Genomic DNA, 27313 nt, shown 5'->3' with positions numbered 1-27313 from the left:
ACAGTCTCAGAATAAGGGGTAGGCTATTTAGGACTGAGATGAGGAGAAATTTCTTCACTCAGAGGGTGGTGAATTTTTGGAATTCTCTACCCCAGAGGGCTGTGGAGGCTCAGTGATTCAGTACATTCAAGACAGAGATTGATAGATTTCTAGATATTAAAGGCATCAAGGGATATTGGGATAGTGCAGGAAAATGGCATTGAGGTAGAAGATCAGCCATGATCTTGTTGAATCGGAGCAGGCTCGAGGGGCCAGATGGCCTACTCCTGCTCCTATTTCTTATGTTCTTACATGGACCACGCCAAAGTAAAACCCTGAATTGGAAGAGGGGGAATTTCAGTGGGATGAGAACAGATCTGGTCCTAGTAAATTGGAATCAAAGATTGGCAGACAAAAGTGTAATTGAACAATGGGCGATCTTTAAGGAGGAGATGGTTCAGGTACAGACTAGCTACATTCACACGAAGGAGAATGGTAGGGCAACTAAAGCCAGAGTACCCTGGATGATAAAAGAGATAGAGAGTAAGATGAAGCAGAAAAAAATTACTGGCTGTATTCTATAGGCCATCTACGAGCAGCAAATTTGCAGGGAAATTACAGAGGTGCAAAAGCCATAGAGTAGTGATAACTGGGGACTTCAACTATCTTAATATAGACTGGGATAGTAATAATATAAGGGGCAAAGAGGGGGAGGAATTTTTGAAGTGTGTTCAGGATAACTTTCTTAACCAGTACGTTACCGGCCCAACGAGGAAGGAGGCATTGCTGGATTTGGTTCTAGGGAATGAGGTGGGTCAAATGGAGCAAGTGGCAGTGGGGGAGCATTTAGGGAACAGTGATCATAATATCATAAGGTTTAGAATATCTATGATAAAGGAAATGGACCACTCTAAAGTAAAAATACTCAATTGGAGGAGGGCCAATTTCAATGGGATGAGAACAGATCTGGTCCGGGTAAATTGGAATCAAAGATTGGAAGGCAAAACTATAATCGAACAGTGGGCGGCCTTTAAGGAGGAGATGGTTCGGGTACAGTCTAGGTACATTTCCACGAGGGAGAAAGGTAGGACATCTAAAGCCAGAGCTCCCTGGATGACATAAGAGATAGAGAGTAAGATGAAATGGAAAAAAGGGGCATATGACACATGTCAGGTTGATAACACAAGTGAGAATCAGGCAGATTATGGAAAGTTCAGAGGGGAAATGAAAAAAGAAATAAGAGGGGCAAAGAGAGAGTATAAGAATAGACTGCCGACCAACATAAAAGGGAATCCAAAAGTCTTCTACAGGCATGTAAACAGTAAACAGGTAGTAAGAGGAGGGTGGGGCCGATTAGGGACCATAAAGGAGATCTACCCATGGAGACAGAGGGGATGGCTGAGGTACTAACGAGTACTTTGCATCGGTACTAAATGAGTACTTTGTGTCTGTCTTTACCAAGGAAGAAGATGCTGCCAGAGTCTCAGTAAAGGAAGATGTAGTTGACACACTGGATGGGCTAAAATTTGATAAAGACGTATTAGAAAGGCTGGCTGTACTTAAAGTAGATAAGTCACCCGGTCCGGATGGGATGCATCCTAGGTTGCTGAGGGAAGCAAGGGTGGAAATTGAGGAGGTACTGGTCATAATCTTCCAAACATCCGTAGATACGGGGGTGGTGCCAGAGGACTGGAGAATTGCAAATGTTATCCCTTGTTCAAAAAAGGGTATAAGGATAAACCCAGCAACTACAGGCCAGTCAGTTTAACCTCAGTGGTGGGGAAACTTTTAGAAACGATAATCCAGGACAGAATTGAGAATCACTTGGACAAGTGTGGATTGATTAGGGAAAGCCAGCACGGATTCGTTAAAGGCAAATCATGTTTAACTAACCTGATAGAGTTTTTTGATGCGGTAACAGAGAGTGTAGATGAGGGCAATGTAGTTGATGTGGTGTAAATGGACTTTCAAAAGGCGTTTGATAAAGTGCCGCACGGTAGGCTTATCATCAAGATTTCGGCCCATGGAATAAAGGGGGCAGTAGCAATATGGATACAGAATTGGCTAAGTGACAGGAAACAGAGAGTCGTGGTGAGATTTTGTTTTTCAGACTGGAGGGAGGTGTACAGTGGTGTTCCCCAGGGGTCAGTGCTGGGACCACTGCTTTTCTTGATATAAATTGATAACTTGGACTTGGTTGTACAGGTCACAGTTTCAAAATTTGCAGATGACACAAAACTTGGAAGGGTAGTAAACAGTGAGGAGGATAGTGATAGACTTCAAGAGGATATAGACAGGCTGGTGGCAAGGGCAGACATATGGCAGATGAAATTTAACGCAGAAAAATGCTAAGTGATACATTTTGGTAGGAAGAACGAGGAGAGGCAATATAAACTAGAAGGTACAACTCGAAAATGGCGCAGGAACAGAGAGATCTGGGGGTATATGTGCATCAATTGTTGAAGGTGGCAGGGCAGGTTGAGAAAGCAGTTAAAAAAGCATACAGGATCCTGGGCTTTATAAATAGAGGCATAGAGTACAAAAATATGGAAGTCATGATGAACCTTTATAAAACACTAGTTCGGCCACAACTGGAGTATTGTGTCCTGTTCTGGGCACCGCATTTTAGAAGAGATATGAAGGCCTTAGAGAGGGTGCAGAAGAGATTTACTAGAACGATTCCAGGGATGAAGGGCTTTAGTTACGTGGATAGACTGGAGAAGCTGGGGTTATTCTTTTTGAAACAGGGAAGGTTGAGAGGAGATTTGATAGAGGTGTTCAAAATCATGAAGGGTCTAGACAGAGTAGATAGAGAGATACTGTTCCCATTGACAGAAGTGTTAAGGGTCAGAGGACATAGATTTAAGGTGATTGGCGAAAGCACCAAAGGTGACATGAGGAAAAAGTTTTTTACACAGCGAGTGGTTAGGATCTGGAATGCACTGCCCGAGGGGGTGGTGGAGGCAGATTCAATCATGACCTTCAAAAGGGAACTGGATAAGTACTTGAAAGGAAAAAAATTGCAGGGCTGCGGGGAAAGGGCAGGGGAGTGGGACTAGCTGGACTGCTCTCGCATAGAGCTGGCACGGACTCAATAGGCCAAATGGCCTCCTTCCGTGCTATAACCTTTCTATGATTCTCTGATTTTATTATAAATCCAGAAGCTACAGGCCAGTCAGTTTAACCTCAGTGATTGGGAAGCTTTTAGAAACGATAATCCAGGACAAAATTAACAGTCACTTGGACAAGTGTGGATTACTAAAGGAAAACCAGCAAGGATTTGTTAAAGGCAAATCATATTTAACGAACTTAATTGAGTTTTTTGATGGGAGGGTTGATGACAGCAATGCAGTTGATGTGGTATACATGGACATCCAAAAGGCGTTTGATGAAGTGCCACATAATAGGCTTATCAGCAAAGTTGAAGCCCATGGAATAAAAGGGACAGTGGCAGCATGAATACGAAATTGGCTAAGAGGCAGGAAACAGAGAGGCTTGGTGAATGGTTGTTTTTTGGACGGGAGGGAGGTGTACAGTGCTGTTCCCGAGGGGTTGGTACTAGGACCACTGCTTTTTTTGATATATTTAATTACCTGGACTTGGGGGTACAGGGCACAATTTCAAAATTTGAAGATAAGATAAAACTTGGAAGTGTAGCGAACAGTGAGGAGGATAGTGATAGTTTTCAAGAGGACATAGACAGGCTGGTGGAATGGGCAGGCACATGGCAGATGAAATTTAACGCAGAGAAGGGTGAAGTGATACATTTTGGTAGGAAGAACGAAGAGAGGAAATGTAAACTAAAGGGTACAATTCTAAAGGGGGTGCAGAAACAGAGAGACCTAGGGTTATATGTGCACAGGTCGTTGACGGTAGCAAGGCAGGTTGAGAAAAGGGTTAAAAAAGCATACGGGATCCTGGGCTTTGTAAATAGAGGCATAGAGTGCAAAAGTATGGAACTCATGATGAAACACTGGTTTGGCCACAACTGGAGTATTGTGTCCAGTTCTGGGCCCTGCACTTTAGGAAAGATGTGAAGGCCTTAGAGAGGGTGCAGAAGAGATTTACTAGAATGATTCCAGGGATGAGGGGCTTTAGTTACATGGATAGACTGGAGAAGCTGTCCTAACCTAACAAAAATCTATCAATGTCAGTTTTGAAATTGTAAATGGACCCCCAGCCTCAACTACCCTTTGTGTGAAGAAGTGCTTCCTGACACCTAGCTCTAATTTTAAGGTTATGCTCCCTTTTTCTGGACTCACTTACCAGAGGAAATAGTTTCTCTCTATCTGCTAAATATCTTTCTAAATAGCCGACGTAACCACTTTGCAAGTTTATACTTTTTGTTTATGTATACACTTACGTTGACAGTAATTTCCAAAGTATCCTGCGGCGCAGTGAGTACAGTGGGGACCGGTGTAGTTGGGTTTACAATCACAGCGCTGTGTGTAATGATCCACGTGACAAGTATTCGCGACTGTACCCAGCACATTACATTTACAATCTGTGAGAAACAAAAGCAAATTACTGGAAAATCTTTACTTCAATACCAAAGCAAAACTGCCTATCAGTGTACATTGACATCTTCCACTCGATGCATTTTCCTACATGTATTCCTCCTTGTAGTCTGAACAGCATTGTGTCACTGTGTTCTGTTGATACTAGGGAGGAGAACGTGCTGGTGCAGGGCTTTCAAGTTCCCTCATGCTGGTCCACAGTGTGATAACAAATAGTTTAGTGGTTGAGTTTCCACACACAAATATGTTCCTAATCTCCACAGTGTATCTAAAGAAGATTATTTTTAGGTTCTGCTACCTTCGAAGTTTTCTCTTTGTTTTTCCACCACTCCCCCCACCTTTTGTTCTTCTTGCAGCTGGGATGGTGGGCAGGTGAACTGCTCGAGGCCTTAATCAATACCACTCTTATGTTTGCCACTTGAGTGTAGTACAGTGATGATTTCCCTATGGGTGTGCTGACATTGTTGACAGCAATACAACAGGGGACCAGGATCTCAGAACAGTGGAGGGAGGGTTGCGGGAGGGAAGTGTTGAACTTTCATTCAGTTACGTGGAGAGGCTGGAGAACCTGGGATTGTTCTCTTTGGGGCAGAGAGGGATAAGGAGAGGTTAATTGAGGTATTCAAGGATTGAAGGATTTTGATAGAGTAAACATGGAGAAACTATTTCCACTGGCAGGAGGGTTGGTAACCAGTGGACACAAGTTTAAGGTACTTGAAAAAGAGCGAGAGAGGAAATGAGGAGAAATTTTTTCCGCAGCGAGTTGTTACAACCTGGAATGCACTGCCTGAAAGGGTGATGGAAGCAGATTCAACAGTAAATTTCAAAAGAGAATTGGATATATACTTGACAAGGAAAAATTTGCAGGGCTATGGGGAAAGAGCAGGTAGAGTGGGATCAATCGGATAGTTCTTTCAAAGAGCTAGCAACGGCACAATGGGCCGAATGGCTTCCTTCTGTGCTGTATCATTCTATGATTCTATGATCCCACTATCCCATGGTATGATCTTACTGTACGTCCTTTTACATACTTCATGAACTGAAAGAAGAAAGAAAGCTAGCCCACTATTCTCATTTATGTCGCAAGGTTATCTTTTAAACAGAAAAATAAATTTCTTCGCAATGACTGAATTTCACAAGCAGAATTTGTTGAAAAATGCTATTTCACTTATATAATTTGGTGCTCAATTAGAGAATGGATACTTCTCCGATTGCTTTTTCAAGAAATCTCATAAAAAAAGTATTAAATATAACTTTGTTCTCCTGATGGGAATATTTACCAGTTCGAGTAGAAATATTAGAAATTTGTTTTATAGCAATTGGTGTAATATAAGACTGAACAGGCTGGGGCTCTTTTCTCGAGAAAAGAGACGGCTGAGGGGTGACCTGATGGAGGTCTTTAAGATTATGAAAGGGTTCTAAAGGGTAAACATGGAGAAGGTGTTTCCACTTGTGGGGGAGACCAAAACTAGGGGGTCATAAATATGAGATAGTCACTAATAAATCCAACAGGGAATTCAGGAGAAACTTCTTTACCCAGAGAGTGGTGAGAATGTGGAACTTGCTGCCACAAGGAGTAGTTGAGGTGAATAGCGTAGGTGCATTTTAGGGGAAGCTCGATAAACACATGAGGGAGAAAGGAATAGAAGGATATGGTGATGGTGTGAGATGAAGTAGTGAGGGAGGAGGCTCATGTGGAGCATAGAGACCGGCATAGACCCGTTGGGCCGAATGGCCTGTTTCTATGCTGTAAATTCTATGTAATTCTATGTAATACTTTGTCTTCAGTTAAAAAGAACTGACATCATTTTGACGCTGTTTCATAAATAACGTTTCATTTTAGTTTACTAGAATTTAATGCAAAGTCAAAATAAACATCTTAAAAAACATAACATGGAACTGTTTCTGTGGATAATGTGGGCAGGAAAGAATGGCCCATGGTGTAATCTGGCCCAAAATATCTTCACTAGAATGTAATTATTAGTTGAAAGGAGTTCACAAAAATTAATAAAATATGTTTTTAATTCATTGAACACGTTCCCTGCCATTTCATATTGTGATGTTACTCCCAGCAGCCCTAATGCACAATCCAGTCCCGCAATAAAGATGCCTTCCGGCAACTTCTCCAGAGCAGAGCCTGCACTGACACGATACCAAGCAAACCTTCAGTAGCACACGGGTCCAATTGTAAATTGTAAGTGCTCACTTTGGAAATGTCCCGCCGATGGGGCTACAGTCATTGGACTAGGGGTGGGGTAAACTGGAACACCTAGAACAAACAAAACATTCACAGTTAAAAATGCCAAATCGACATAAAATGCAAACTCATTTCTCTTTTACATGTAAGAACTATCATTCCAAAGGAGGAGCCTTTTCAAAAAAAAAATTTCCCCAATTTTGATCCCTTATTCTTCTTTTGTCTGAAGGTGTTAATTTACACTGGAAGACAAGTTCCATCCAGTATCCCTTGCAAGTGGCTGTTGGAATCATAGAATCATACAACATGGAAGGAGGCCATTCAACCCATCATACCTGTGCCAGCTCTTTGAAAGAGTTATCTAATTAAATATCACCAGTTTTATTGAATTCAATTTCACAACTTGCTGGAGTGGGATTTGAACACATGGGGCTTGATTTTACAACGGTGGCGGGTTGGCAGCGGGGGGGGGGGGGGGTCAAGGTGCGCGTGGCAAACCCGCATGAACGACACTCACCGTTTGTGACGCGATCGCATGTTGATTGATGATGATTAACGTCCTCTCCGGGTTCGATTGACAGGGTGGCTCCCGTCAGGAGCTGCAATGCGAGGGGGGGAGGCGAGAAAGAGAGTGAGCGAGACGTCATCCGGCACTGGAACAGAAGACCAGGGGGCGGGGGGGGGTGGGGGAGAGAATGGAAGATCCGGCACTGGGCTGGAAGACGGGGGTGGGGGGGGGGGGGAGATCGGGGGTGGGGGGAGAGGGGACGATCGGGGGTGAGAGAGGGGAAGGTCGGGGGCGAGGGGGACATCGGGGGGTGAAGAGGGGGACATTGTGGGGGGGTGAAGAGGGGGACATTGTGGGGGGGTGAAGAGGGGGACATTGGGGGGGGGGTGAAGAGGGGGACATTGGGGGGGGGGGTGAAGAGGGGGACATTGGGGGGGGTGAAGAGGGGGACATCGGGGGCGAGGGGGACATCGGGGGGTGAAGAGGGGGACATGGGGGTGGTGAAGAGGGGGACATTGTGGGGGGGTGAAGAGGGGGACATTGTGGGGGGGTGAAGAGGGGGACATTGGGGGGGGGTGAAGACGGGGACATCGGAGCGGGAGACATCGGAGCGGGAGACATGCAAAGGTCGGTCCATTTAGTGTTTTCACTTCCTTCCATGGTTTTTTATTTAATTTATTTAGTTTCTTGTTCCCTGATCCGGCCCTTCATACCTGGTTTCACCAGGCGTGATTCAGAGGCAGTGGGCAAGCCGCCCGGGTAAGTTAAAAATCATTCTAATGACTTACTCTGACACAGGCAAAGTGCCTTAAGTACCTCAGTGAGGTACATTTGGCTCTTTATCTGTCATCCAGCTGGCTTTAATTGCCGGTGGGACTTCCGTTCTCGGGTCGCCCGCACATTCGCAGCTGGGTCCCTGGAAAACTCGGAAGTCGGCGGGTTGGAGTCGGCTTCCAAACCCGAATGAGATTTCCGTGATTTTTGGAGCCACCCTGCCCCCAACGCACCCGCAATTGTCTCCTAAAATCACTCCCACAAACTCTGTGCTTTCTAGTTGAGTACCATAACGACAAGGCCACTATAGCCTCTGTTATTCATAAGTGAGCCTGACAGGCTATTCAACTGAGAAAGATAACATAGCCAAGCCCAAACTCAACTTCACCCAATGTCACACACGCAGATTTTTTTTCCAGTATAAGTCAATGGACAGTGATGGGAACCCTGGCTGCCCTTCTCCCCCATAGCGAGTTGACACTTAGGCCAATTGTAATGACCTGACTACCTAGGAACATAGGAACAGGAGGAGGCCATTCAGCCCCTCGAGCCTGTTCCATCATTCAATTAGATCATGGCTGCTCTGAACCTTAACTCCATTTACCCAACTTGGCTCCGTAACCCTTAATTCTCTTACCCAACAAAAATCTATCAATCTCAGTTTTGAAATTTTCAATTGAACCCCCCAGGCTCAACAGTTATTTTGGGGAGAGCTCTAGATTCCCACTACCCTTTGTGTGAAGAAATGCTTCCTGACATCACCCCTGAACGGCCTAGCTCTAATTTTAAGGATACGCCCCCTTGCTGTGGATTCTCCCACCAGAGAAAATAGTTTCTCTCTAACGACCCTATCAACTCCTTTAATCATCTTAAACACCTCGATTAGATCACCCCTTAATCTTCAATACTCAAGGGAATACAAGCCTAGTCGAAGCAACCAGTCCTCATAATTTAAGCCTTTTAGCCCCGGTATCATTCTGGTGAATCTGTGCTGCACCCCCTCCAAGGCCAATATATCCTTCCTGAGGTGCGGTGCCCAGAACTGAACGCAGAGTCTTCAGATAGGGTCTAACCAGAGCTTCATACAACTACAGCATAACTTCCAACCCTTTGTACTCCAGTCCACCTGAGATAACTGCCAACACTCCATCAGCCTTTTAAATTATTTTTTGTACCTGTCCACTAGTTTTTAGTGATTTCTGTACTTGGACCCCTAAATCTCTCTGCTCCTCCACAGTTCCCGGCTTCTCGCCATTTAGAAAATACTCTGATCAATCTTCATTTGGTCCAAAGTGGATGACCTCCCACTTTCCCCACGTTGGTTAAGATTGGCCAACTCAGCAGAGAGCTGGAATGGAATGTAAACTTTTTCTTTGGGGTCAGTGCCACCAAATGTGGTGCATTTTCTTGACCAGTATGTTTCCGGCCCGACGAGGAAGGAGGCATTACTGGATCTGGTTCTGGGGAATGAGGTGGGTCAAGTGGAGCAAGTGACAGTGGGGGAACATTTAGGCAACAGTAATCTTAGTATCATAAGGTTTAGAATAGCTATGGAAAAGGACAAGGAGCAATCTAGAGTAAAAATAGATTTCAGTGGGGTGAGAACGGATCTGGCCCAAGTAAATTGGAATCAAAGATTGGCAGACAAAACTGTAATTGAACAATGGGCGGCCTTTAAAGAAGTGATGGTTCAGGTACAGTCTAGATAACATTCCCATGAGGGGGAAAGGTAGGGCAACTAAAGCCAGAACTCCCTGGATGATAAAAGAGATAGAGTCATAGAGTCATAGAGTTATACAGCACGGATAGAGGCCCTTCGGCCCATCGTGTCCGCGCCGGCCATCAAGCCCAGTCTAATCTAATCCCATATTCCAGCATTTGGTCCGTAGCCTTGTATGCTATGGCATTTCAAGTGCTCATCCAAATGCTTCTTGAATGTTGTGAGGGTTCCTGCCTCCACAACCCTTTCAGGCAGTGAGTTCCAGACTCCAACCACCCTCTGGGTGAAAAAGTTCTTTCTCAAATCCCCTCTAAACCTCCCGCATTTTACCTTGAATCTATGCCCCCTTGTTATAGAACCCTCAACGAAGGGAAAAAGCTCCTTAGTATCCATCCTATCTATGCCCCTCATAATTTTGTACACCTCAATCATGTCCCCCCTCAGCCTCCTCTGCTCCAAGGAAAACAAACCCAATCTTCCCAGTCTCTTCATAGCTGAAGCGCTCCAGCCCTGGTAACATCCTGGTGAATCTCCTCTGCACCCTCTCCAAAGCGATCACATCCTTCCTGTAGTGTGGCGACCAGAACTGCACACAGTACTCCAGCTGTGGCCTAACCAGTGTTTTATACAGCTCCATCATAACCTCCTTGCTCTTATATTCTATGCCTCGGCTAATAAAGGCAAGTATCCCATATGCCTTCATTACCACCTTATCTACCTGTTCCGCCGCCTTCAGGGATCTGTGAACTTGCACACCAAGATCCCTCTGACCCTCTGTCTTGCCTAGGGTCTTCCCATTCAATGTGTATTCCCTTGCCTTGTTAGTCCCTACAAAGTGCATCACCTCGCACTTTTCCGGGTTAAATTCCATTTGCAACTGTTCCGCCCATCTGACCAACCCATCTATATCGTCCTGCAGACTGAGGCTATCCTCCTCGCTATTTACCACCCTACCAATTTTTGTATCATCAGCGAACTTACTGATCATACCTTTTACATTCATATCCAAGTCGTTAATGTAGACCACAAACAGCAAGGGCCCCAGCACAGATCCCTGTGGTACCCCACTGGCCACAGGCTTCCAGTCACAAAAACAACCTTCGACCATCACCCTCTGCCTTCTGCCACTAAGCCAGTTTTGTATCCAAAGTGCCAAGGCACCCTGGATTCCATGGGCTCGTACCTTCTTGACCAGTCTCCTGTGCGGGACTTTATCGAAGGCCTTACTGAAATCCATGTATACCACATCCACTGCGTTACCCTCATCCACACGCCTAGTCACCCCCTCAAAAAATTCAATCAAATTAGTCAGACATGATCTTCCCTTGACAAAGCCATGTTGACTATCCCTGATTAATCCTTGCTTCTCCAAGTGGAGACTAATTTTGTCCTTCAGAATTTTTTCCAATAATTTTCCGACCACTGATGTTAGGCTCACTGGCCTGTAGTTCCCCGGTTTTTCCCTACTCCCCTTCTTGAATAATGGTACTACATTAGCGGTTCTCCAGTCCTCTGGCACATCCCCTGTGGCCAGAGAGGTTCTGAATATATGTGTTAGAGCCCCTGCAATCTCCTCCTTTGCCTCACACAGTAGCCTGGGATACATTTCGTCCGGGCCTGGGGATTTATCCATTTTTAGGCCTGCTAAAACCGCCAATACCTCCTCCCGCTCGATGTTAATATGTTCGAGTATATCACAGTCCCCCTGTCGTATTTCTATGTCTACGTCGTCCTTCTCCATAGTGAAAACAGATGCAAAAAATTCATTTAGAACCCCTCCTACATCTGCCGGCTCCACACACAGATTGCCATTTTTGTCCCTAATGGGCCCTATTTTTTCCCTAGTTATCCTCTTACCCTTAATATACTTATAAAACATCTTAGGATTTTCCTTTATTTAGAGTAAGAAGAAGCAGAAAAAAAGGGCGTATGACAGATGTCAGGATGATAATACAAGTGAGAACCAGCTGAATATAGAAAGCTAAGAGGGGAAGTGAAACAGGAAATAAGAAGGATAAACCCAGCAACTACAGGCCAGTCAGTTTAACCTTGGTGGTGGCAAAACTTTTAGAAATGATAACCCAGGACAAATTTAATAGTCACTTGGACAAGTGTGGATTAATTAGGGAAAGCCAGAACAGATTTGTTCAAGGCAAATTGTGTTTAACCAACTTGATTGAGTTTTTTGATGAGGTACCAGAGAGGGTCGATGAGGGCAATGCAGTTGATGTGGTGTATATGGACTTCCAAAAGTGCAGCATAATAGGCTTGTCATCAAAGTTGAAGCCCATGGAATAAAAGGGGTAGTGGCAGCATGGATATGAAATTGGCTCAGTGACAGGAAAGAGAGAGATTTTTTTTTTATTCGTTCATGGGATGTGGGCATCGCAGGCGAGGCCAGCATTTACAGTCCATCCCTAATTGCCCTTGAGAAGGTGGTGGTGAGCCGCCTTCGTGAACTGCTGCAGTCCGTGTGGTGAAGGTTCTCCCACAGTGCTGTTAGGTAGGGGGTTCCAGGATTTTGATCCAGCAACAATGCAGGAACGGCGATATATTTCCAATTCGGGATGGTGTGTGACTTGGAAGGAACGTGCAGGTGGTGTTGTTCCCCTGTGCCTGCTGCCCTTGTTCTTCTAGGTGGTAGAGGTCGTGGGTTTGGGAGGTGCTGTCGAAGAAGCCTTAGCGTGTTGTTTCAGTGCATCCTGTGGATGGTACACACTGCAGCCACGGTGCGCCGGTGGTGAAGGGAGTGAATGTTTAGGGTGGTGGATGGGGTGCCAATCAAGTGGACTACATTGTCCTGGATGGTGTCGAGCTTCTTGAGTGTTGTTGGAGCTGCGCTCATCCAGGCAATTGGAGAGTATTCCATCACGCTCCTGACTTGTGCCTTGGAGATGGCGGAAAGGCTTTGGGGAGTCAGGAGGTGAGCCACTCGCCACAGAATACCCAGCCTCTAACCTGCTGTTGTAGCCACAGTATTTATGTGGCTGGTCTAGTTAAGTTTCTGGTCAATGGTGACCCCCAGGTTGTTGATGGTGGGCGATCCCTACCTAACAGCACTGTGGGAGAACCTTCACCATACGGACTGCAGCGGTTCAAGAAGGCCGCTCACCACCACCTTCTCGAGGGCAATTAGGGATGGGCAATAAATGTTGGCCTTGCCAGTGACGCCCACATCTCCTGAACGAATAAAAAAAAACATGCTGGGCTTTGCCATCATTGAGGATGGGGATGTTTATGGAGCCTCCTCCTCCTCCCGTTAGTTGTTTAATTGTCCACCACCATTCACGACTGGATGTGGCAGGACTGCAGAGCTTTGATCTGATCCGTTGATTGTGGAATCGCTTAGCTCTATCTACAGCATGTTGCTTCTGCTGTTTAGCACGCATGTAGTCCTGAGTTGTAGCTTCACCAGGTTGGCACCTCATTTTTCGTTACGCCTGGTGCTGCTCCTGGCATGCTCTTCTACACTCCTCATTGAACCAGGGTTGATCCCCTGGCTTATTGGTAATGGTAGAGTGAGGAATATGCCAGGCCACGAGGTTACAGATTGTGCTGGAATACAATTCTGCTGCTGCTAATGGCCCACAGCGCCTCATGGATGCCCAGTTTTGAGCTGCTAGATCTGTTCTAAATCTATCCCATTTAGCACAGTGGTAGTGCCACACAACATGTTGGATGGTGTCCTCAGTGTTTGTAGTGGTGAATGGTGTTTTTCGGACTGGAGGGAGGTGTACAGTGGTGTTCCCCAGGGGTCAGTGCTGGGACCACTGCTTTTCTTGATATATATTAATGCTTGGACTTGGGTGTACAGGGCACAATTTCAAAATTTGCAGATGACACAAAACTTGGAAGTGTAGTAAACAGTGAGGAGGATAGTGATAGACTTCAAGAGGATATAGACAGGCTGCTGGAATGGACGGACACGAGGCAGATGAAATTCAACGCAGAGAAGTGCGAAGTGATATATTTTGGTGGGAAGAAAGAGGAGAGGCAATATAAATTAAAGGGTACAAATCTAAAAGGGCTGCAGGAACAGAGAGATCTGGGGGTATATGTGCACAAATCTTTGAAGGTGGCAGGGTAGGTTAAGATCTGGAATGCACTGCCTGAGGGGGTGTTGGAGGCAGATTCAATCGTGGCTTTCAAAAGGGAATTTGAAGGGAAAACATTTGCAGGGCTACGGGGAAAGGGCGGGGAAGTGGGACTAGCTGGATTGCACTTGTAGAGAGCCAGCACGGACTTGCCGAGCCGAATGGCCTCCTTCCGTGCTGTAACCATCCTATGGTGCTATGATTCTATGATTTACTCCTTGAGGCATCTGGGTCATCTGAAAAATATTTTTTTTTAGCCTTACTTGTATGAGGAAGTATTTTTATTATTTCATAAGTACTTTAGACTTGCCTTCTCCTTTCAGGAAAAGATAAATTGCTGAAAATGTCTGCTGTGTTCCGATTTCTGGGGACACTGGATGTGTTTGGTATTAAATTGTGTTCTTGTGTCACACGGAGTCCATGAAGTAACTGTAAACATGGCCTCCCTCATTCACTTTTTTGCCCAATAAAAATTTTACAAATCACTTACTGTCCCACCAGCAACAACTCCTGTTGGACAGTTCTACATTTCACACTCATTTTGATCAGATAAAAAAGGATTTTTAAAAAATTTATTCGCTTTTGTTCTGAGCAGGTTAATTAACCCATCATCCACTATCAAAGCTCTCTTTAAGAGAGACTAGTGAAGCTGAGATTGTTTTCCTTCGAGCAGAGAAGGTTAAGGGGAGATTTAATTGAGGTGTTCAAAATCATGAAGGGTTTTGATAGAGTGAATAAGGAGAAACTGTTTCCAGTGGCAGGAGGGTCGGTAACCAGAGGACACAGATTTAAGGTAATTGGCAAAAGAACGAGAGGAGAGATGAGGAATAATTATTTTACGCAGCAAGTTGTTATGATTATTTCCAGCACAGACACGATGGGCCGAATGGCCTCTTTCTGTGCCGTAAATTTCTATGATTCTGTCTGGAATGTACTGCCTGAAAGGGTGAAGGAAGCAGATGCAATAGTAACTTTCAAAAGGGAATTGGATATATTGAAAAGGAGAAATTTACAGGGCGGTGGGGAAAGACCAGAGGGAATGGGATTAATTGGATAGCTCTTTCAAAGAGTCGGTACAGGCACAATGAACCAATGACCTCCTTCCGTGCTGATTCTAGAGGAAACTGTATTATAATTGTAAATTAGCGCTGGATCACAAAATAAAATCTAACTTATGTATACTCTGCAAGATTATATCTGAGTTACAAAATAAACAGGATAGGAAGTAGGATCAATCAGAACTTATCAGCATAATTTGGATTAATCAGGAGTGCATTTTAAAAGTAGACTTGCAGCTAGTTATAAACTTCTTGAAAGGGTGGAGAACATGTCTATTACTTTTCCACTTTTTGGCCTCTCTCTGTATAGTAATGCCCACTGGCCCCATCCAAATGAGATGCCTGCCCACTCTGGTAGGACAATTGTAAACAATTTTACAACACCAAGTTATAGTCCAACAATTTTTATTTGAAATCTACAAGCTTTCGGAGGCTTCCTCCTTCCTCAGGTAAACATTTACCTGAGGAAGGAGGAAGCCTCCGAAAGCTTGTAGATTTCAAATAAAAATTGTTGGACTATAACTTGGTGTTGTAAAATTGTTTACAATTGTCAACCCCAGTCCATCACCGGCATCGCCACATCACTCTGGTAGGAGTCAGTGTTGGAGGGCATCAATGGGTGGCGATGCTGGTGCAATACTAGGATCGTGACTGCTGGAATTTCAGAGCCTATAATGTAAACATAGCCAAAATACTTAAATCAGAGATCAAAGAAAGAACGGCTTGCATTTATGAGGTATCTTTCACGACCTCAGCACGTCACAAAGCCAATTAATTACTTTTTGAACTGTAGTCACTGTTGTAATGTAGGAAATGCGGCAGTCAATTTGCGCACAGCAAGATCCCACAAACAGCAATAATGGCCAGATCATCTGTTTTTAGGGACGTTGTTTGAGGAATAAATATTGGCCAGGACACCGGAGAGAACTCCCCTGCTCTTCTTCGAAATAGCTGCCGTGGGATCTTTTACGTCCACCTGAGAGGGTAGACAGGGCCTTAGTAATGTCTTATCTTTCGCATGATCTCTGATTTCAAGTGTCAAATTCTACAACCAGAATAAACAAAGTATTAGATTGCTCATAGCTAGTTGCTTGGATATGAGTGAAAGGGCTTTAGGTTGGTCTCACATGCCCCTTCCAGTACTGCAAACAAAGCGAGCCTGTAAAGAAACACATATAAAGCTGTAATACATACGGATGCACCGAGGAAAGCTGTAGTAACCATGGGAACAGCGGTTGCAGTGTTCACCACTGAAATGAGGTTTGCAGCGGCAGAGACCTGTTCCTTCCTCGCACCCGTCTGTAAATTCAGGGTTACAGCTACAGGCTGAAGAGAATAAGATACCGTTTTCAGGCTTTATTTTTAAATCGAGTTTAAAATTATAGAATCATAGAATCATAGAAGTTTACAACATGGAAACAGGCCCTTCGGCCCAACATGTCCATGTCGCCCAGTTTATACCACTAAGCTAGTCCCAATTGCCTGCACTTGGCCCATATCCCTCTATACCCATCTTACCCATGTAACTGTCCAAATGCTTTTTAAAAGACAAAATTGTACCCGCCTCTACTACTGCCTCCGGCAGCTCGTTCCAGACACTCACCACCCTTTGAGTGAAAAAAATTGCCCCTCAAAAGAGACCCTCTCACCTTAAATCTATGCCCCCTCGTTATAGACTCCCCTACCTTTGGGAAAAGATTTTGACTATCTACCTTATCTATGCCCCTCATTATTTTATAGACTTCTATAAGATCACCCCTTAACCTCCTACTCTCCAGGGAAAAAAGTCCCAGTCTATCTAACCTCTCCCTATAAGTCAAACCATCAAGTCCCGGTAGCATCCTAGTAAATCTTTTCTGCACTCTTTCTAGTTTAATAATATCCTTTCTATAATAGGGTGACCAGAACTGTACACAGTATTCCAAGTGTGGCCTTACCAATGTCCTGTACAACTTCAACAAGACATCCCAACTCCTGTATTCAATGTTCTGACCAATGAAACCAAGCATGCTGAATGCCTTCTTCACCACCCTATCCACCTGTGACTCCACTTTCAAGGAGCTATGAACCTGTACTCCTAGATCTCTTTGTTCTATAACTCTCCCCAACGCCCTACCATTAACGGAGTAGGTCCTGGCCCGATTCGATCTACCAAAATGCATCACCTCACATTTATCTAAATTAAACTCCATCTGCCATTCATCGGCCCACTGGCCCAATTTATCAAGATCCCGTTGCAATCCATTTGTTCAAATCCCTCCATGGCCTTGCCCCATTCTTTCTCTGTAACCTCCAACCCCCAACAACTCCCAAAGATCTCTACACTCCTCCAATTCTGGCCTTTTGCGCATCCCCGATTTCCTTCGCTCCACCATTGGCGGCCGTGCCTTCAGCTGCCCAGTCCCCAGGTTCTGGAATTCCCTCCCTAAACCGCGCTGCCTCTCCACCTCTCTCTCTTCCTTTAAGATGCTTCTTAAAACCTACATTTTTGACCAAGCTTTTGGTCACCTGTACTAATATTTCCTTTGTTAGATATAGGATAATTAAACTGGGATAATCAACATAATTCATAGAGTCATAGAATCATAGAATGGTTACAGCATGGAAGGAGGCCATTCAGCCCATCGAGTCCGTGCCGGCTCTCTGCAAGAGCAATCCAGATAGTCCCATTCACTCACCCTATCCTCGTAGCCCTGCAAATTTTTTCCCTTGAAGTACTTATCCAGTTCCCTTTTGACAGTCACGACTGAATCTGCCTCCACCACCCCCTCAGGCAGTGCATTCCAGATCCTAACCACTCGCTGTGTAAAAAAGTTTTTCCTCACATTACCGTTGCTTCTTTTGCCAATCACCTTAAATCTATGTCCTCTGGTTCTTGACCCTTCCGCCAATGGGAACAGTTTCTCTCTATCTACTCTGTCTAGACCCTTCGTGATTTTGAACACTTCTATCAAATCTCCTCTTAACCTTCTCTGTTCCAAGGAGAACAATCCCAGCTTCTCCAGTCTATCTGCTTAACTGAAGTCCCTCATCCCTGGGATCATTCCAGTAAATCTCTTCTGCACCCTCTCTAAGGCCTTCACATCTTCCATAAAGTGCGGTGCCCAGAACTGGACACAATACTCCAGTTGTGGCCCAACCAGGGTTTTATAAAGGATCATCATGACTTCCTTTAGTACTCTATGCCTCTATTTATAAAGTCCAGGATCCCGCACGCTTTCTTAAACACTTTCTCAACTTGCCCTGCCACCTTCAAAGATTTATGCACCTATACCCCCAGATCTCTCTGTTCCTGCACCCCTTTTAGAATTGTACCCTTTATTGCCTCTCCTCGTTCTTCCTACCAAAATGTGTCACTTCACACTTTTCTGCGTTAAATTTCATCTGCGATTTGTCCGCCCATTCCACCAGCCTGTCTATGTCCTCTTGAAGTCCATCACGATCCTCCTCACTGTTCACTAACCTTCCAAGTTTTGTGTGACCTGTACACCGAAGTCCAAGTCTTTACTATATATCAAAAAAATCAATGGTCCTAGTACCGACCCCTGGGGAACGCCACTGTATACCTCCCTCCACTCTGAGAAACAACTGTTCACCACTACTCTCTGATTCCTGTCACTTAGTCAATTTCGTACCCATGCTGCCACTGCTCCTTTTATTCCATGGGTTTCAACTTTGATGACAAGCCTATTATGTGGCACTTTATCAAATGCCTTTTGGAAGTCCATATACACCACATCAACCGCATTGCCCTCATCAACCCTCTCTATTACCTCATCAAAAAACTCTATCAAGTTAGTTAAACACGATTTGCCTTCAACAAATCCGTGCTAGCTCTCCTTAATCAATTTACACTTATCCAAGTGACAGTTAATTCTGTCCCGGATTATCATTTCTAAAAGTTTCCCCACTACCGAGGTTGAACTGACTGGCCTGTAGTTGCTGGGTTTATCCTTACACCCTTTTTTGATCAAGGGTGTAACATTTGCAATTCTCCAGTCCTCTGGCACCACCCTGTATTTAAGGATGTTTGGAAGATTATGGCCAGAACCTTCGCAATTTCCACCCTTACTTCCCTCAGCAACATAGGATGCATCCCATCTGGACCGGGTGACTTATCTACTTTAAGTGCAGCCAGCCTCTGATATCTCCTCTTTATCAATTTTTAGCCCATCCAGTATCTCAACTACCTACTCTTTTACTGTGACTGTGGCAGCATCTTCTTCCTTGGCAAAGACAGATGCAAAGTGCTCATTTAGTACCTCAGTCATGCCCTCTGCCTCCATGCGTAGATCTCCTTTTTGGTCCCTAATCGGCCCCACCCCTCCTCTTACAACCCGTTTACTGTTTACATGCCTGTAGAGGACTTTTAGATTCCCTTTTATGTTTGATGTTGAACATTTAATAAATGTTGAACAATTTACTTAGTGGCAATTTGCTGCTGAAAGACTATTAAAAATTGTTGATGTAATATCATAAGTCTGTAGGTTCCTAGTCCCTAGTCACAATCTGTTTTGCAACACCAGGTTATAGTCCAACAGTTTTATTTGAAATCACAAGCTTTCAGAGGCTTCCTCCTTCGTCAGGTGAGGAAGCCTCTGAAAGCTTGTGATTTCAAATAAAACTGTTGGACTATAACCTGGTGTTGTAAAACAGATTGTGACTAGGGACTAGGAACCTACAGACTTATGATATTACATCAACAATTTTTAATAGTCTTTCAGCAGTATAGAAGATTAAGTGATGATCTAATTGAAGTGTTTAAGATGATTAATGATTTTGTTAGGATAGATAGGGAGAAACTATTTCCTCTGATGGGAGAGTCCAGAACAAGGGGGTATAATCCTAACATTAGAGCTAGACCATTCAGGGGGTGACGTCAGGAAACACTTGTTCACACAAAGGGAGGTGGAAATCTGAAACTCTCTCCCCCAAAAAGATGTTGAGGCTGGGGGTCAATTGAAAATTTCATAACTGAGATTGATAGGTTTTTGTTGGGTGAGGGTATGAACATAGGAACATAGGAACAGGAGTAGGCCATTCAGCCCCTCGTGCCTGCTCCGCCATTTGATAAGATCATGGCTGATCTGTGATCTAACTCCATATACCTGCCTTTGGCCCATATCCCTTAATACCTTTGGTTGCCAAAAAGCTATCAATCTCAGATTTAAATTTAGCAATTGAGCTCGTATCAATTGCCGTTTGCGGAAGAGAGTTCCAAACTTCTACCACCCTTTGTGTGTAGAAATGTTTTCTAATCTCGCTCCTGAAAGGTCTGGCTCTAATTGTTAGACTGTGCCCCCTACTCCTAGAATCCCCAACCAGCGGAAATAGTTTCTCTCTATCCTATCCGTTCCCCTTAATAGCTTATAAACTTCGATCAGATCACCCCTTAACCTTCGAAACTCCAGAGAATACAACCCCAATTTGTGTAATCTCACCTTGTAACTTAACCCTTGAAGTCCGGGTATCATTCTAGTAATCCTACGCTGCACTGCCGCCAAGGCCAATATGTCCTTCCGAAGGTGCGGTGCCCAGAACTGCTCACAGTACTCCAGGTGCGGTCTAACCAGGGTTATGGAGCCAAGAGAGGGTGCAGAAGAGATTTACTAGAATGATTCCAGGGATGAGGGACTTTAATTACGTAGATAGACTGGAGAATCTGGGGTTGTTCTCCTCGGAGCAGAGACGGTTGCGAGGAGATTTGATAGAGATAATCAAAATCATGAAAGGTCTAGACAGAGTAGATAGAGAGAAACTGTTCCCATTGGCGGAAGGGTCAAGAACCAGAAGACATAGATTTAAAATGATTGGCAAAAGAACCAAAGGTAACATGAGGAAAAACTTTTTTACACAACGAGTGGTTAGGATCTGGAATGCACTGTCCGAGGGGGTGGTGGAGGCAGATTCAATCATGGCCTTCAAAAGGGATCCGGATAAGTACTTGAAAGGAAAAAATTAGGAACAGGAGTGGGCCATTTAGCCTCTCAAGCCTGTTCCGCCATTCGATGAGATCTTGGCTGATCTGTGACCTAACTCCATATACCCGCCTTAGCCCCATATCCCTTAATATTTTTGGTTAACAACAATCTATCAATCTCAGACTTAATATTAATAATTGAGCTAGCATCAACTGTTGTTTGCTGAAGAGAGTTCCAAACTTCTACCACCCTTTGCATGTAGAAGTGTTTCCTAACTTCACTCCTGAAAGTCCTGGCTCTAATTTTTAGCCTGTCCCCTAGTCCCAGACTCCCCAACCAGCGCAAATAATTTCTCTCTATCTACCCTATCAGTTCTCCTTAATATCTTGAAAACTTCAATCAAATCACCTCTTAATCTTCTAAATTCCAGGGAATACAACCCTAGTTTGTGTAATCTCTCCTCGTAATTTAACCCTTGGAGTCCAGGTATCATTCAGGTAAATCTACGCTGCATTCCTACCAAAACCAATATAGCCTTCCTAAGGTGCCCAGAACTGAACACAGTTCTCCAGGTGTGGTCTAACCAGGGTTTTGTATGGCTGTAGCATAACTTCTACCACCTTTTATTCTAGTCCTCCAGATATAAAGGCCAGCATCGCACTAGCCTTTTTGGTTATCTTCTGTACCCATCCATCACATTTTAATGATCTATATACATGGCCCCCTAAGTCTCTTTGGACCTCCATTGCTTCGAGCTTTTCACCATTTAGAAAGTACTCTGACCTATCCATTTTAGGTCCAAAGTGGATGACCTCACATTTGCCTACATTGAAATCCATTTGCCACAGTTTTGCCCATTCACTTAATCTGTTAATATCTCTCTGTAATTTTATGCTTCTATCTACACTGCTTACAATGCTGCCTATCTTAGTGTCATTGCCAAACTTGGATATGTGGCTCTCTCCCCCATCATCTAAGTCATTAAGCATTTACATTCTCAACACTCAATGAACCCATTAGCTGACAGTAAGTTGACTGATGAGTTTAACAAAAAGATCACTGATCAGTGTACATTATTTGCAATAATAAATAGTTGGAGGTATGTTTTGCTCTGTGCTTAAAGTTAAGGGGGAAATTCAATGACAGAGCTCTTGCTAAACTATTAGGTACATTCTGTGAGGCTCCATCCCAACACCGTGGGAAAATATGGCAAAATTGGAAGCACGCAGGTCAGGCATATTGAGCTTCACGTCTGATTCTCGCATCGGGTCAGGCTCAGAGGCAGAGCCCAACCTTACAACATTTACCCCATAACAGATAAGTAAAATCATTCATAGAATCATACAACACAGAAGGAGGCCATACGGCCCATCATGCCTGTGCCGGTTCTTTGAAAGAGCTATCCAATTAGCCCCACTGACAGTAAAAGCTTCTACAAGTATATAAAAAGGAAGAGGGTAGCTAAAGTAGACATTGGTCCCTTAGAGGATGAAACTGGGGAAATAATAATGGAAAACAAGGAAATGGCAGAGGAATTGAACAGATATTTTGTACCTGTCTTCACAGTAGAAGACACTAATAACATACCAATAATAGTAGAAAATCAAGGGACAAAGGGGAGGGAGGAACTAAAAACAATCACTATCACTAGAGAAAAAGTACTAGGTAAACTAATGGGTCTAAAGGCTGACAAGTCCCCTGGACCTGATGGCTTGCATCCGAGGGTCTTAAAGGAAGTGGCTACAGAGATAGTGGATGCATTGGTTGTAATCTTCCAGAATTCACTAGATTCTGGAAAGGTCCCAGCGGATTGGAAAACCGCAAACGTAACACCCCTATTCAAGAAGGGAGTGGGACAGAGAGCAGGTAGCTATAGACCAGTTAGCCTAACATCTGTCACTGAGAAAATGCTAGAAACCATTGTTAAGGAAGTAGTAGCAGGACATTTGGAGACTCATAATACAGTCATGATGGTTTTATGAAGGGGAAATCGTGTCTGACAAATTTATTAGAGTTCTTTGAGGAAGTAACGGGCAGGGTGGATAAAGGGGAACCAATGGATACAGTATATTTGGATCTCCAAAAGGCATTCGATAAGGTGCCACATAAAAGATTACTGCACAAGATAAGAGCTCCTGGTGTTGGGGGTATAAACTGGCATGGATAGAGGATTGACTAACTAACAGAAAACAAAGAATCGGGATAAAAGGGTCATTTTCAAAATGGCAATCTGTAACTAGTGGGGTGCCGCAGGGCTCAGTGCTGGGGCCTCAACTATTTACAATATATATCAATGACTTGGATGAAGGAACAGAGTGTCTTGTGGCCAAATTTGCTGATGATACAAAGATAGGTGGAAAAGCAAGTTGCGATGAGGACACAAAGTGTCTGCAAAGGGATATTGACAGGTTAAGTGAATGGGCAAAAATTTGGCAGATGGAATATAATGTGGGAAAATGTGAATCATCCACTTTGGGAGGAAAAATGAAAAAGCAAAATATTATTTGAATGGAGAAATACTACAAAATGCTGCGGTACAGAGGGATCTGGGTGTCCTCAGACATGAAACACAAAAAGTGACCATACAGGTGCAGCAGGTAATCCGGAAGGCAAACGGAATATTGGCCTTTATTTATAGGGGGATGGAGTATAAAAGCAAGGAAGTCATGCTACAACTGTACAGGGTGCTGGTGAGACCACACCTGGAGTACTGCGTACAGTTCTGGTGCCCTTATTTAAGGAAGGACATACTTGCATTGGAGGCAGTTCAGAGAAGGTTCACTAGGTTGATTCCGGGTATGGAAGGGTTGTCTTATGAAGAAAGATTGAACAGGTTGGGTCCATACTCATTGGAGTTTAGAAGAATGAGAGGAGATCTTATTGAAACATACAAGATTCTGAGGGGACTCGATAGGGTAGATGCTGAGAGGATGTTACCCCTCATGGGGGAATCTAAAACTAGGGGACATAGTCTCAGAATAAGGGATCGCCTGTTTAAGATGGAAATGAGGAGGAATTTCTTCTCCCAGAGGGTCGTGAATCTTTGGAATTCTTTACCCCGAAAAGCTGTGGAGGCTGAGTCATTGAATACATTCAAGGCTGAGTTAGACAAATTTTTGATCAGCAAGGGAGTTAAAGGATATGGGGAAAAGGCAGGAAAGTGGAGTTGAGGTAAAAATCAGATCAGCCATGATCTCATTAAATGGCGGAGCAGGCTCGAGGGGCCGAATGGCCTACTCCTGCTCCTATCGAAGGAGGCTTTCTCCTTCACCTGACGAAGGAGAAAGCCTCCGAAAGCTTGTGATTTTCAAATAAAACTGTTGGACTATAACCTGGTGTTGTAAGATTCCTTACATTTGTCAACCCCAGTCCATCACCGGCATCTCCACATCCTATCTCTTATGGTCTTACGTTCACTGCTCCTGTTCTTTCCTCATAGACCTGCAAGTTTTTCCTTTTCAAGTATTTACCTAATTCCTTTTTGAAAGTTACGATTAACTCTGCTTGCACCGCCCTTTCAGGCAGTGAATTCCAAATCATAATAACTTCTTCTCCGATGTTACACACAGCAGAATATGCCACCTCCGCACTGAGCTTAAGGCATGAAATTCAATCCTGAGGTAAGGTTGACAATCATAAACTGATTGAGCTTCACTTTTTGTGGTTTATAAAGTTATTATAACTACTCAGTTTAATTACAACCTTATCACTTGCTTCCAGTTATTATCCTGTGTGCCACAAACAGGCAGCTCGGGTTATTTAACTCAGGAAACACAATGTAGATGGTGTGTTGGTGCAGCACAGTGGCGCTTCATGGGACTGGGATTTGGTTTAGAGTTGTATTTTCCCAAAGAGGGAGTTGCTGAGATTAACTGCTCCGATAGAGGGAGACGCCAAGCAGATAGAAGCTTGGCACAAACTGCCAGGAAATGAAAAAATCCACATGAACTGTCTCAATCTGCTCAAGTGTGTCTCCTTGTAGTTGATCCAAGATTACCATTAGCAAGAGCCTGCTTCTTCTCTCAGAATCACAGAAATAGACCATTCTGCAAGCACATAAAGAGCATATAATCTGGGCTGACACTCCAGTGCAGTAATGAGTGCTGATCTGTATCGTAACTCCATCTACCCGCCTTGGTTCTGTAACCCTACGAAGACTTCGAGGGAGATGGCCAAATGCACAAAGAGGTAAATCTGATGCTCAGTGGGTAGCACTCTCGACTCTGAGTCAGAAGGTCATGGGTTCAAGTCCCATTCCAGAGATCCAATCTCGGCTTTACACTCCAGTGCAGTATTGAGGGATTGCTACACTGTCGGACGTGCCGTCTTTCGGATGAAATGTAAAGCCGAGGCCCCGTCTACCCTCTCAGGTGGATGTAAAAGATCCCACGGCACTATTTTGAAGGAGAGCAGGGGAGTTCTCCCCGATTTCCTGGGCCAATATTTATCCCTCAACCAATATGACTAACACAGATTATCTGGAAACCTATTTCATTGCTGGTTATGGGATCTTGCTGTGCGCAAATTGGCTGCCGTGTTTCCTACATTATAACAGTGACTACACTTCAAAAGTACTTCATTGGCTGTACAGTGCTTTGGGACATCCTGAGTTGGTGAAAGGCGGTATATAAATGCAAGTCTTTCTTTCCTTCTTTTGTTTGGGTCAGGCAGCGATAAAGAATGCAGCAAAATAAATTTTGAAGGAAGGAACATAGAATTTTAAAAAAAAATTCGCCTTTCATAAAGGTGTACTATTTTCACTGTGATTCTTCGAGCAATTAAAAATACAAAGCTATAATCATCTTCTGTTCTTAAATTATATACAGAAATTACAGGAGTAATTTTAAACTAACCCGCCTGTCAGGAAACTGAGGAATTGATGCTTGTCGTGGAAGTCAACGGAGAGTGATATCGGGCGGGGCATATAACCGGTGTTCCACCCCATCCCGTTGGATTCCTGCCAGGCCAGTTCGGTTAGAATTACCCCCAAAATGTTTCACTGATGGGTCGAACAATAATCTATTTTACTGGTGAAAAAAACACACTGAGAAAACGTACGTCTACAGCCATCGGGCGCCTCCTGTGGAATTCCAGATGGTCGATAATAAGAAGGTGCACACCGCTCACAGTTTGTTCCTGCAGTGTTGTGCTACAAAGAAATTCAGAAACACATGACTTCTAAAAACGTAACAACACTTCTGGTACTTGTAGGTACATATTGGTCTGTAAGATGTCACATTAGCATATTAACAATTGAGCTATTTTATTAAATCAAACTCAGCCTCATGCTGACACATCCTCTTTGCAACTGGACAATTAAGATTCGCTACTGAGGAATTTAGCAAAAAAAAATCTTTCCTTTATGTGTCAATTTTACATGGAATTTATAGCACAGAAAAAGGCCATTCGGCCCAACTGGTCTGTGCCGGCGTTTATGCTCCACAAGAGCCTCCTCCTTCCTTACTTCATCTAACCCTATCTGCATATCCTTCTATTCCTTTTTCCCCTCATAGAATTATAGAATGGTTAGAGCACAGAAGAAGGCCATTCGGCCCATCGAGCCCATGCCGGCTCTTTGTAAGGGCAATCCAGTTAGTCCCACTCCCCCGCTCTTTTCCCGTAGCCCTGCAAATTTTTCCCTTCAAGTATTTATCCAATCCCTTTTTGAAAGCCACGATTGAATCTACTTCCACCACCGTCAGGCAGCTCATTCCAGAACATAGCCACTCGCTGTGTAAAAAAGTTTTTCCTCATGTCGCTTTTGGTTCTTTTGCCATTCACCTTAAATCTGTGTCCTCTGGTTCTTGACCCTTCCGCCAATGGGAACAGTTTCTATTTATTTACTTTATCTAAACCCTTCATGAATTTGAACACTTCTATTAAATCTCCCCTTAACCTTCTCTGTTCTAAGGAGAACAATCCCAGCTTCTCCAGTCTGTCCACGTAACTAAAGTCCCTCATCCCTGGAATCATTCTAGTAAATCCTTTCTGCATCCTGTTTAAGGCCTTCACATCTCTTCTAAAGTGCGGTGCCGAGAACTGGACACAATACTCCAGTTGTGGCCAAACCAGTGTTTTATAAAGGTTCAACATAACGTCCTTGCTTTTGTACTCTATGGGCCCGATGTTAGCAGGGCTGCGCGTTCTGGGCGGGTGGGCTATCGGGCGCGTGGGTAACGCGCCCGGTGAAATTAGTGGGTTTCCCGCGCGATCGTAGCGGGCAAACCACTAATTGGAGCCATTTACCTGCTCCTCCGGGTTCCCCGCAGCTGATCTGCGCGTCGGGCGGGCTGCGCATGCGCAGCACGATCTGTCAGCTGGAGGCGCTCTATTTAAAGGGGCAGTCCTCCACTGACAGATGCTGCAACCAATAGCAAAGACGACTGCATGGGGCAGCCCAGGGGGAAGGCTGCTCCCAGTTTAATGATGCCTCACTCCAGGTATCAATACATGGGGTGAGGAGGAGGGAGAGGACAGAGATCTTCCACCCGGCGGGCGGGAGGAGGCGGCCCACCTCTGCCACCAGGAAGGCCTGGCTCGAGGTG

The 27313-nt window shown here is 44.3% G+C and overlaps 1 protein-coding gene across 2 annotated transcripts in view; it reads right to left on the bottom strand.

Annotated features, from left to right (window-relative positions):
* Positions 1 to 27313, bottom strand: part of lama3 (laminin, alpha 3) — a 440498-nt gene that overhangs the window by 267544 nt on the left and 145641 nt on the right. For both annotated transcript variants that reach the window (XM_067977687.1, XM_067977691.1), the window contains exons 9-12: positions 25827 to 25917; positions 16042 to 16173; positions 6703 to 6765; positions 4343 to 4483 (exon numbers count right to left, since the gene is read on the bottom strand). In XM_067977687.1, coding sequence (XP_067833788.1) covers positions 4343 to 4483; positions 6703 to 6765; positions 16042 to 16173; positions 25827 to 25917 — 427 coding nt within the window. The remainder of the gene's footprint in view (positions 1 to 4342; positions 4484 to 6702; positions 6766 to 16041; positions 16174 to 25826; positions 25918 to 27313) is intronic.

Source organism: Heptranchias perlo, chromosome 3 (genome assembly GCF_035084215.1).
Source record: "Heptranchias perlo isolate sHepPer1 chromosome 3, sHepPer1.hap1, whole genome shotgun sequence".
Classification (NCBI taxonomy): Eukaryota; Metazoa; Chordata; class Chondrichthyes; order Hexanchiformes; family Hexanchidae; genus Heptranchias; species Heptranchias perlo.
The sequence above is the reverse complement of the archived record's forward strand: the minus strand, read 5'-3'. Positions and strand labels throughout refer to the sequence as shown.